Source organism: Urocitellus parryii, chromosome 8, assembly GCF_045843805.1.
Source record: "Urocitellus parryii isolate mUroPar1 chromosome 8, mUroPar1.hap1, whole genome shotgun sequence".
Taxonomy (NCBI): domain Eukaryota; kingdom Metazoa; phylum Chordata; class Mammalia; order Rodentia; family Sciuridae; genus Urocitellus; species Urocitellus parryii.
The window spans coordinates 21,021,686-21,033,697 of record NC_135538.1 but is presented as its reverse complement, the minus strand read 5'-3'; the positions used below and the strand labels follow the sequence as shown (position 1 = coordinate 21,033,697).

The 12,012-nt window shown below is 38.7% G+C and overlaps 1 protein-coding gene across 5 annotated transcripts in view; it reads left to right on the top strand.

Annotated features, from left to right (window-relative positions):
- Positions 1 to 12,012, top strand: part of Utrn (utrophin) — a 514,146-nt gene that overhangs the window by 438,781 nt on the left and 63,353 nt on the right. For all 5 annotated transcript variants that reach the window (XM_026397636.2, XM_026397635.2, XM_077801941.1 and 2 more), the window contains 2 exons: positions 206 to 267; positions 2,754 to 2,828. In XM_026397636.2, coding sequence (XP_026253421.2) covers positions 206 to 267; positions 2,754 to 2,828 — 137 coding nt within the window. The remainder of the gene's footprint in view (positions 1 to 205; positions 268 to 2,753; positions 2,829 to 12,012) is intronic.

Genomic DNA, 12,012 nt, shown 5'->3' with positions numbered 1-12,012 from the left:
AACAAAAGTCTTTTCATTTGTCTATTCATAACATATTTGCTCAAATGAAATTTCTTATTGATGTTCCCTTAATGAGTAATAATTGTTTTTCATGTTTGTATAAAATTTTTTGGAAAATTCTGTTTGTGTGTTTTATTTGTGAATTATATTTTGTTGTGTTTTGCTTATTTGGGGAATTTTTCTTTTTTTTTTTTTTTTTCTCCAGCCATCAAACACAGACGACCTGTTGGGATCATCCTAAAATGACCGAACTCTTTCAATCCCTTGGTTAGTATTATTTTGTTTAATAGTAAGGCATTAACCTGAATAGGTGAGAACTGTATATTCTTCAAAGGAAACTAGTCACTCGTTTTTCTTATCTGGCATATAATATGAAAAGAATCATGTCATTGACACTTAAAAGCAGTTTAAGGCAGCACACACCTGGAATCCCAGCAATTGCAGAGGTAGAAGGCTCACAGGTTTGAGGCCAGCCTGGGTAACTTACAGAGACCCTGCCTTAAAACAAAAAACAAGGACTCAGAATGCAGCTCATTGGTAGAGGGCCTCAAGGTTCACTCCCCAATCCCACCCCCTCAAAAGAAAAGCAATTGAACTTCTAAAGGCAGTGCAGTAAATAGGTATTGTGAACATATTAGTTGAAAGAGAGCAAGAGTACATTTACTAGGGGGAATGTAATTGTACATTTTACCTCCCTCATATTGGGTCATCTTAAACTTTGGCTTTGCATGCAAAACAAACAAACAAATAACTGGGCTCAGTGGCCCAGGCCTGTGATTCCAGCGACTCAGGAGGCCAAGGCAGGAGGATTATAAGTTCAAAGCCAGCTTTAGCAACTTAGTGAGGCCCTAAGCAACTTAGTGAAACTCTGTTTCAAAATAAAATATTTTTTTAAAAAAGGGATATAGATGTGGCTCAGTGGGTAAGCATCCCTGGGTCCAATACCCAGTGACTCCCAAAACAGAAACCTCCAATCCACTGCTTTAAATTTGCTTTTAGCTCTCTTTTTATTTAGCAGATTTTATCAAATTAGCTTACCCAATTTTATTTTGTTTACGTCATGAACAGCTAGATTCATTTTAATATTAAAAAATGGAAGAAAACACATTAGATGCTCTTGTTTTAGTTGCTATAAACTATGGATTTCAGTCGATCACTTGGCCTGTTTCCTTCAGGTTGGTCCAGTGATTTTTAAAGTTTCTCTTTGAGTAACTAAGACAGTGCTGGAGGGACCAAGCATCCTAATCCTCCCATTCCCACTTCAACAAGTACATACACATCTCTTAAGCATTTGGCTTCTTGCATGAGCTTTCATTTGGTAGGAAATGGAGTGCAAAAGTCCAATAAACAAGAGAAAAGCCACTGGTTTGCTTAGTCTGAAAGAGAGGGGGCCAAAATTTGATGTTATATGAGTTTCCCTGTAAGTCTGCTAGTGTCTGATTCTCTGACTTTAGGGAACAGAAGAAGAAATTAGAGTAGCCTTTATTTAAAAGATGTAAATATTGATCATAGAATCATTTCAACCAGATTCATAGAAGGTCAGAAGAAGCAAATAAAATGGAAGGAGTGTAGAGTAGATCAGCTTTATGAGTAGTGAGATAGCTTGGTGGACAGACAACTAATTGTCCTTAGGGACAGTGCCCTGGAGGAGAACCCCTGGAGCAGGAGTGGAGTGTATGAGGTCTGAATAGCGACTGGGCTTCCTTTTCCTCATCTTTCTTCTTTTCCTGTATGAGGCCAGAAAGGTGCAATCCCTTTGCTCATCTGTCATGAGGGTTGTGGTTGATGCTCCTGTAACACAGACAGGTTCACTAGAGAAAAGCAAAGCAAATACGTTTAGTTAAAGTTTTACATAACACAGGGTATTGAGAAATGAAGACCCAAAGTCCCGTGGGAATAGAAACTTTCAATGTTTATGCCTAGGCTAATGAAGAATGACAGCCACGTACAAGTGTGATTAGGCAGAAGGGTCCAACTTAATGGTAATAGACTGAGAGGGAAGTTTGGGGGCCTCTCTGTTCAGATTTTTTCTTGGCCTCTGAGTGGCATTTTTTCCTTCCACATATTGGTCAAGACACCTCATGTGAGAGTCTTCAGGGAAGGAGGGAGAAGATCAGAGACTGATCCTTCTAGGTTTTATGCCTTATTTTGGAGAAGAAAATTTCTAGTTTCCATAGCGTGCCAAAGGACAGGAATTCTGCTTTCTGCGACTTGCTTCAGGGGAGAAAGAGGCATGTGAGTCAGAAGGAATGGAGAAGGTTAGAAATCCTCTCTTCTGGGTACGTTCTAATCGCCTTCATTTGAAGAACTTAGCGTGCCGAAGCACTGCACTTTGGTATTTTCTTTTTTTTTCTTTTCTTTTTTTTTTTTTAAGAGAGAGGTGAGAGAGAGAGAGAGACAGAGAGAATTTTTAATATTTATTTTTCAGTTTTTGGCGGGCCCAACATCTTTGTATGTGGTGCTGAGGATCGAACCCGGGCCGCACGCATGCCAGGCGAGCGCGCTACTGCTTGAGCCACATCCCCAGCCCCACTTTGGTATTTTCTGCATAGCGTTTTTTAGAAATATGTCTCCATTGGGGGCTAACCACCATTTAATTATTTTCCTAAATAGATGGGAAATTTAGGAGAAGGCTTTTTATTGCAGATAGACATAATGATTTCCATCATCCAGAGTAAGCAAATACATTTTTTAGCATTCCGTGGAAGTCAAATCATAAGCACACTTTTAAATTGTTCTTTCTTCCATTTCAGCCGACCTGAATAACGTACGTTTCTCTGCCTACCGTACAGCAATCAAGATCCGAAGACTGCAAAAAGCACTATGTTGTGAGTTATTCTAACAAAGTTCCTCACTCTGTTCTTTGGATTCCCCTCCCAACAAAGATAAATGGAACTGGCGATGCATTTGCAGAGTTAATCTGATTTGCCGTGCACCTCACTCAAGGAGTTGGCTGTGTTTCTATAAATGCTTCATTATTTGCCCCAACAGAATGCAGGAGTAACACAAATGAACATATGCCATTCGCAGTTGGAGTACAAAATTAACCAAAACACAGGAGTAACATAAAAAGCTTTTTCAAAAATTATGCTGCCACCCAATTTAAAAGCATTAAATCATGAAATCACAGTAGTAGGTCATTGCCTTTTTACTGCTTTGTATTCATTTAGAAGTGTAGAGCTCCAAACAGTTTATTCCCATATGATCATATATTAAAGAAACATTAATCACGTTTCTGATCCAAATGGGAACTTTTACCTTAGCAAATTAGAGAAAAGTCTCTATTTTCTTCTTTAAAATATCTTGGGACTTTTAGTAGTATCAACATATTTTTCCTGTGGAGGGTTTGTTCATAGTATTCTGTGATAGATATTTTGCCAAAAGGTTATTTCCCCCCAACACAACATAAAATTAAATAGAAATATAAGTACTTATGATAGAGCATATAGATTTAAGCCATTTGTGGTTGTGGTTTTAATGATTGAGTTTATCCAAGAACATTTAGGTCTTGTCAGTTGCTACAGAAAATGATGTTTGCCTATACTTTTAAGATAATTTGAAAAGTTTCATGTGCTCTTGGTTTGCTGTCTTTTACTAATAGTTGTTCCATGAATAGTTGGTTCAGTGAAACTGTAAAACATTACTCTTAGAAAAATGATGTTGGGGTTGAAAATTTTACTCTTTAAAAATTAATAGAAATTAACCATTCAAGCTGCCTACATGAGAGTTAATAGAGAGGTTCAAGCACTCAAGAAAACAGCAGCACCAAGCTTTAAGAAAAAAAATAACCTAAGTTCTGTGTGGAAGAGAAGTCGAAAGGGCTGAGAAATACCTGCAGATAAGGCAGGAAAGGGAAGATTGAGGTGACATTGATTCTTGAATGATCCACAGAGTCCCAGAGATAATGAGCAGGCTCTGGTGGTTACAGCCAGTGTCACCAAATGACCAGTGCAAAAAAATGGGAGCCAAGATGCTCCAGTAGGGCCCCGTATGTCAAGTGAGAAGAGAATCGAAGTAGATTATGAACACACAGAAAGGGCGTTCAGTCCACTCAGCGAGTCTGCAGTGACAGCAGTTTTGAAAAAGGGTCAGCTGCGTGTCCACTACCCAGCTGACAGGTCTAGAAGGGCTTCTCAGGCCTGATGAGCTACGAAATGAGGACAGATGACTCAGCCACAATCTCCGCAGACAGAAGCCCACTTTGTATCATTATGAACATGGGTCCCAGTCTTTTGGTAATACTTCTGGGTGGATAAGCAGGTTGACGTGTTTGGTGTTTGTTTCTGTTGATTCTTGTGACCCTGAAGAAAAGCTCCCTCTTTCAGCTCATTTTTAAGCCTGAAAGGAACAGAAAAGAGACTGCTCCAACTTCTACACTAAAGGTCATTTTGTAGTGCACAGGGGAGTGCTGGGTAGTGTGGGGACAGCCTGGCCTGTCTCTGTGTCCATCTCCTGCACAAAGAAGCCACCGAGTCTTCTTTGCCATTGCCTTTGGCCTCCTCTGGGCTCCAGTCGGGGCCTGTTTATGATTAATCGGCTCCTTCCTCTCCCATCCTCTCTGTTTACTCAGTATGTTCTGACCACTCCGCGGCAATGGTCTGTAACCCTTTATTCCTCCCAAATTCTGTTAAAAATTTACCTCTTTCGGCAACATTTACAAGCAAATCCCACCTGCCTCTGATTTCCCTAGTGCTTTATGATTGCCTGTAATGACAGTTCCCCACCTGAGCAACATATGCCCGCCTTATGTGACAGAGTCGTGGTCCAAGGGTTCAGAACTGCTGTTGGTCAGGGTCAGCGCTCATGCTGTGCAGATCCACCCCCAGTGTAATGCCTTAATAAGGGAGCACTCTGTGGCTGTTCTGCCATTAGTCACTCATGTTTAGGACTCCAAGATCGTATAGGTGAAACAACGAGGAGACTGGCTTCTCAGGCTTAAAGAACTCAAACTCAAAGTGAGAATGTTGTCTGTAGGCTCAGTGCCCCTGTAAGCAGATGTCTGTTGCCCTTAGAGGGAAATGGCCTGTCTCTATGTCCATCTCCTACAATTTGCTCCCCCTGTGGACTCTCACCATTTCTTACTTTGCTTCCTGAAATGGTAGACTTGGTATCTGTTCCTCCTGAAATGCTCTTGTCCTAGCACTTTTAGCCTGTATTCGTCCCATGGCTACTGTGTTCTCTTCCTTTGGGTCTCAATTTGGCTGCCATCTGTATTTTAACTTGGCTCTCTGAAGCTTCTCCCTTTGAAGCAGCTTACTCCTGCTGTGACATCTCACGGAATCTCTTCTTTCCTTACATGATACTTGTCATGGGTTTGACTCAGGCACTAAGGCCAAGGGTCATAATTGTTAATATTATATCTATGCACTTATTATCTGTCTCTCCAAATGAATCAAGCTTTTACGAGAGGGATGAGTCTATGTTCTTCTCTACTTAGGGCTTCATGTAATTTCTGGTGCAGAGTACAGGTCACTCAGGACGTACTAAGTGAACGATTTGAGTTTGAAGGTTCTATAGGACTGCACCAGAGATGTGTACAAGATTTATAGTAGCATTTTTAATAGTAAAATTTGTTTAATCTTGACATATGCATAAATGTGATATAACAGAGCAGCAAAAATCAATGAACTAGCAATTCACATCAACATAGTGAATGTTGGATCCATAAAGTGGGATGAAAAAAATCAAATGGCAGAAGAAATGTGTACAGTTCAGTTTTATTTGTATATCGTTCAAAACCATGAAGAACTAAATGTTGTACAGTTCAGTGACACATGTAAACTTTAAAGAACTAAAAGTGAAATATAAAGGTTAAAGGTAACCCTGTCATTTTAAGGGGACACAATTAGGGAGGATTTATGAGAAGCTTCGATGATGTTGGTAATTTTCTATTTCTTTAGCTGTGACATGGTTTAATTGGTACTTCTGTGAGTTTTCTTCAAACCACACATGTACTATATGTGTGTGTGTGTGTATGAAGAATATATATTGTATTGTGATGTAAGGGCTTTTTAGGAACAAAAGATAGAGGAGAAGCAAAGGGAAGTGCTGAGGAGGGAACTGTTCTTTTTATTATGAAGCTCCTTTTCCTTGAGAAATATACACCGGATTTAGGTGTGTGGCTAGTAACCAGGAATAAAAAGGGAGGGAGTTCTGTGCATAAGAAAGCAGAAGGTTTACCGATCATAAATCATCAAGCAATGGGGTCTGAATGGAGTAGCTTAGCCATTTGCCCAGTATCCAGAAATTTCCTTTAATTCAGTGTCGGTCCGTTCAGAGGTCATTTCTTTCCTGAAATGCTTATTGATTCTTTAGCGTTTTGTTCCTCTAGTTCCGATAGTGTCATAGTTAATGTTCGGATACTTTTTTGTACAACCATCTCCTGTTCTGTGTGAATTTGGAGATAGGGCCAAGAGGAGAAAGTATGCATTAGATAATATTTAAAACAGATGGAAGGGCCGAAGGAACAGAGGGTGAGTGGATGGTTTGTGAGAATGCTGATCAAGGCTGAGCTGGCTGGTGTTAGTGGGAGGAAAGAAAGAAATCTCAAGATTTGAATCACATGGGATACAATATCCCATTTTTCTGAGTATACAGGTTGCAGAATCACATTGGTCATGCAGTCACATATATACACACAGTAATAATAATGTTTCATTCTACTATCCTTCCTATCTCCCCAACCCCTCGCCTCCCCTCCCATCACTTGTCTCTACCTCATCTAAGGTAGTGCTGTTCTTTTTTTTTCCTCGTATCTTCATACATATATTTTGTATAACAGTGAGGTCTCCTTCCACCATCCATGCAATTCCCTTTCTCTCTCCCTTTCCCTCCCACCCCTCTTCCTTATGTAGAAGTAATCTTTTTTCCCATGCTCTTCCTCTCTTCCCCATTTTGAGTCACCCCCCCCATAGCAAAGAAGACATTTGGCATTTGTTTTTTGGGGGATTGCCTAACTTCACTTAGCATAATCTGCTCTAATGCCTTCCATTTCCCTGTAAATTTGCCATGATTTTATTATTTTTTAGTGCTGAGTAATATTCCATTGTGTATATATGCCACATTTTTTTTTTATCCATTCATCTATTGAAGGGCATCTAGGTTGGCTCCACAGTCTAGCTATTGTGAATTGTGCTACTATAAACATTGATGTGGCTATGTCCCTGTAGTATTCTGTTTTTTAGGTCTTTGGGTATAGTCTGAGAAGAGGAATAGCTGGGTCAAATGGTGGTTCAATTCCCAGCTTTCCAAGGAATCTCCATACTGCTTTCCAAATTGGCTGTACCAATTTGCAGTCCCACCAGCAGTGTATGAGTGTGCCTTTAAAAAATAAAAGAAAAAGAAAAGAAAAGAACTAACACCTGGGCACTGCTTTTGCAGGTTTTTTTTTACAATGACTTGGATGCAGATTACTGTCCTGGAAATAGGCAAAACACCCAGTTTGACCTTGTTTTTTACCAGTCTGCCATCATGTGACAACTGCAGATATTTCTCACCAGTGGGCTACTGAGCCCAGGCACACAGCTTGGTTTTAAACTGTTTTGAGCTCTTTGTTTCTACTGTAATGATTGCCATTTTCTGCCTCCAGACAGAATGCAGGTTCAAGAAATTAATTGATCTCATTTGGAAGAAAATAAAGTTCTAATGCTGCCATCCAGGTTAAAAAAAAAAAGAAAGAAAGAAAGAAAGAAATTTGGGTAGTACTGTTGGTAAGCTGATGTTGCTTAACTCAATTCTAGTAACTGAATTTTCTGCAGATCAGAATTGTAAAAAGATTTGAATGCCTATAAATTCCTTATTTTCCCATCATCATGCCTGGGTAATGACGTACTATTAGATATTTGAATATAATAAAACTTGAAGCAAATTGAAAAAAAGGGAAATCTCAAGATTTGCAGCCTAGATTTCAGTAAAGGAAGACAGGACCTTTATTTGAAACATAGCAAGGTAAAGATTCCTAAAAAAAGAATGGTAAGCTCTAGTAGGAGACCCAGCAACAGCAACGTGGGTCTGATGTTCAGGTGGGAGATAAGAAAGAAGAAAAGGGAATCTGGCTAAAAGTCTTACTGAAGTCATGAAGTGACCGAGGGCAGGAGGCTTAGCACATTGAAGGCCAAGTGTGAAACCTTGAGCACCAGCTATATTTCTGTTTTGCTTGGGAAAAGGACATAGGAAAGTGCTAAGAAGGAACAGGCAAACCACTTCAGACCTAAAGAAAAGCCAGAGACGCCCAAGGTCAGGTGTTTTCTGGCAGAACAGAATAAAGATGCATTTCTACTTGATCCCCTGTTCCCCATGTGTGGGATTAAAGAAAAAGTGTGAAAGTTGGTTAGAAAATGATTCTGCTGTTTGTTTCATTTACCGCATGACTGGGCTGTCATTTGTCTCCCTTTGAAAAGAGAAAATCATAATTTTCTGTGATTTAAATGTAGTCAGTTCTTTAAAGGCACCTAAATGTGACACTCTTCAGGAAGATGTATGCTTGGTTTAGGCACTGAGGCAAAGTGTCAGAGTAAATCACTGAAAATTGAAGACATGATGGTCTATGGGATGTGGCAAATTACTGTCACAGCTGCAGAGTGCATAACAAGGGAGACTTTTCTAAAGAAGTGAAGGACAGTTTGATCCAGGAAATGGTCTTTTTGAAATCTGGTCTGTTGTCACTTTATGCCATGTGGGGGTCCAATAGCAATGCCCTGTTGCTGGCATAATTAGTGTTGCAATTCTGAAAACTTAGGCCGCTTTGGCAGCATTTGAATGTATTTCTTTGTATCTGTGGGGAATTGCAGATCTGTAGCTACTGTCCTTTATTAAGTGTTTCCTTTGTCAGGCATCTTGGAGAATGAATTTTGCTACTGCTAGCCAGAGGTTTCTAATTGAAAACAATCTGAAGTGCCAAGAAATGAGGTAAAAATGATAATAAAAATTCCAGATGGTTCTTAGATTTGTTTTCTGGCACCATCTCTAACTCATGTGAAGCTCATGCAGATTATTCCTATAATCATTTTACCAATGATACATGTGAAGCCTAAAGGAAAGTATTGGCCTGTGGTCCCGACATGTATGTTTTATGTTAGAGTCTGTCTTTAAAAAAAAAAGAAAGTTCTTCCCATTGAGTTGTTTCAGAAATCGTTGTAATCGCTATAGTTTTAAAGTAATTCTTTTTCATTGCAGATACATTTAAAAAACACGTAATTCTATGGTGTCTAATCAGCTAACATTGACACATTCCATAAATGTCTTTAAAAATCTAAATTAATGGTTATTCAATAGTTGGAAATAGGTAAACACAAGGGAAGCTATTTGCTCATTTTGGTTAACTGTCAAAATATGCCATAGGTTTTGAGGAAACAGTTTTCGCATCAGGCGAAGAGAAAGTGGTCGGTAAAGGTTTTTTGAAAAGCTCAGCTGATATTATGTTTTTTTTTTTTTAATTCTCAGAAGTGAAATGTGGAGATAGTAGATAAATTTTAGAGAACAATAATTTCCACCAGAAGACTTTATATTAATGTGGGTTCTGTAATGTCTTATGCCCGTATGTTTAGATTTGGAAGGGTCATCTTCTATAACTCAATAACATGCAATGAATAACTCAAAGTCAGTTTTCAAAACGGAGATTTCATCTTCATCTGAGCCCCTCCCCTTGACTTTTGTGGGCAGCATGTGACTGTCCTGGAGCTCTGCATGTCCCCTTCATGGTGACCCCATGCACCCCGTGTGTAAATGACATGTGCATGCCATTCCTAAGGACCTCCTAGACTTGCTGGAGTTCTTTTCTGTTCTCAAGCGATTCTACCCTCTGCAACTCTTTGCTTGCTTCCCATGGTTCTCTTGAATATTATCTGATTTTCACAGCTCTTTTCAAATCTCACCTCATTGGGATTTTTCAGTTGTCTTCCTATGAAGCAACCCTTATCCCAGACCTGAAATCCGAAATCTGAAACACTCTGAACACCCACATGATGGCACAAGTGGAAAATTCCATGCCTGACTTTTTGTGATGTGTCACATTCAAAATGCTAGTGCACTTATATATTTTTTAATTGATTTTATTATTTTTTTAAAATACATGTCAACAGTGGAAAGCATTACAATCCTTTTTTCACATATAGAGCACAATTTTTCATATCTCTGTATATAAAGTATGTTCACATCAATTATATAAAGTTACCTGCAGGCTATTTATTCAAAGTATATATGAACCAAGTAAATTTTGTATTTAGATTTGATATTTCATTATGTATATGCAAATATTATAATATTCAAAACAGAAGAAAATAAAAAAATCCAAAATACTTTTGGTTCCAAGCATTTCTGAAAAGGGATACTCATCCTGCCCTAGCTGTCTGAGAGGGTCATGTGTTCTTCTCTTAGGGTACTTTTGTCCTTTTCATAAAGTTATCAGGAAGGCTTTGGGTTTCAGGGGGCTCTGTGTGTACTCTAGATGCTCTCTAGCACTGGCCTTGCCCACTGTAGATGTTTTCTACCTGAAGGGTAAGGGTAAGAGCAAATAGATAAGTGAAGAACAGTGTCCTCCTGAGAACCTCTGCAAATCTTCCTTGGCTACAGGTTGCCAAGGTGCCAGAGCCTCATGGGAAGTAAGCTAGATTGGAGCCAGGCTGTGACAGCCCATTGATCAGGCTTGATGCAGGAGGCACTGGAGAATGATCGTATTCCTACAGAACCTGTTTTTTACCTGAGCCTCACCAGTGAACTCCGTATGTCATTATATATGTGTTAAAGTATCTTTTTGACTTGAAAAATTGTGCTCTCTATGTGTAATGTGAAATGATTGCATTCTGCCTCATATATAACAAATTTGAATAAATAAATAATTTAATAAAAAATAAAATAAAACAAAATACTCTTTTCAAGGACCCCATTAGTCTGGAAGTTATATAGAGTAGTTGAACAGTGGGTACCAACCTATAGTTGGATAAGAGCAAGAAGTTCTGGGATGCTGTTGCATAGCAGGGTGGTTATAGATAGCAATAATTACTGTACAGTTTTGAAAAGCTAGAAGGATCTTGAATGTTTCACCATTAAGAAGTGATCCATATTTGAGGAAATAGGTATGTTCAACCTGACTTAAGCATCACAAAATGTATTCACGTATCAAAATGTCACATTGTACCCCATGTGTATTAATGTCTATAATTTTTGTTCTTAATGTCAGTTTAAAAGTCAACTTTTGGGCTGGGGATGTGGCTCAAGTGGTAGCGCGCTCGCCTGGCATGCGTGCGGCCCGGGTTCGATCCTCAGCACCACATACCAACAAAGATGTTGTGTCCGCCGAGAATTAAAATAAATAAATATTAAAAAATTCTCTCTCTCTCTCTCTCTCTCTCTCATATCTCTCTCTAAAAAAAAAATAAAATAAAAAATAAAAAAAAAATAAAAGTCAACTTTTAGAAGTCAAAGAATAAAATTGCTGTTTATTTCTTTAAAAATCAAAATTGACTTAACAGGATCAATTCTTTTTTATTAATTTTTAATTTATATTTTTATATTTATATATTAATTTTATTTATATATGACAGCAGAATGCATTACAATTCTTAATTACACATATAGAGCACAATTTTTCATATCTCTGGTTGTATACAAAGTATATTCACACCAATTCGTATCTTCATATATGTACTTTGGATAATGATGTCCATCACATTCCACCATCATTTCTAACACCATGCCCACTCCCTCCCCCACCCACTGCCCTATCTAGAGTTTGTCTATTCCTCCCGTGTGCCTCCTCCCTACCCCACTATGAATCAGCCTCCTTATATCAGAGAAAACATTTGGCATTTGTTTTTTTGGGATTGGCTAACTTCACTTAGCATTATCTTCTCTAACTCTACCCATTCACCTGCAAATGCCATGATTTCATTCTCTTTTATTGCTGAGTAATATTCCATTATGAATACAAACAACAATAAGTGTTGGCGAGAATATGGGAAACAGGTACACTCATACATCACTGGTTAGACTACAAATTAGTGCAGGTAATATGGA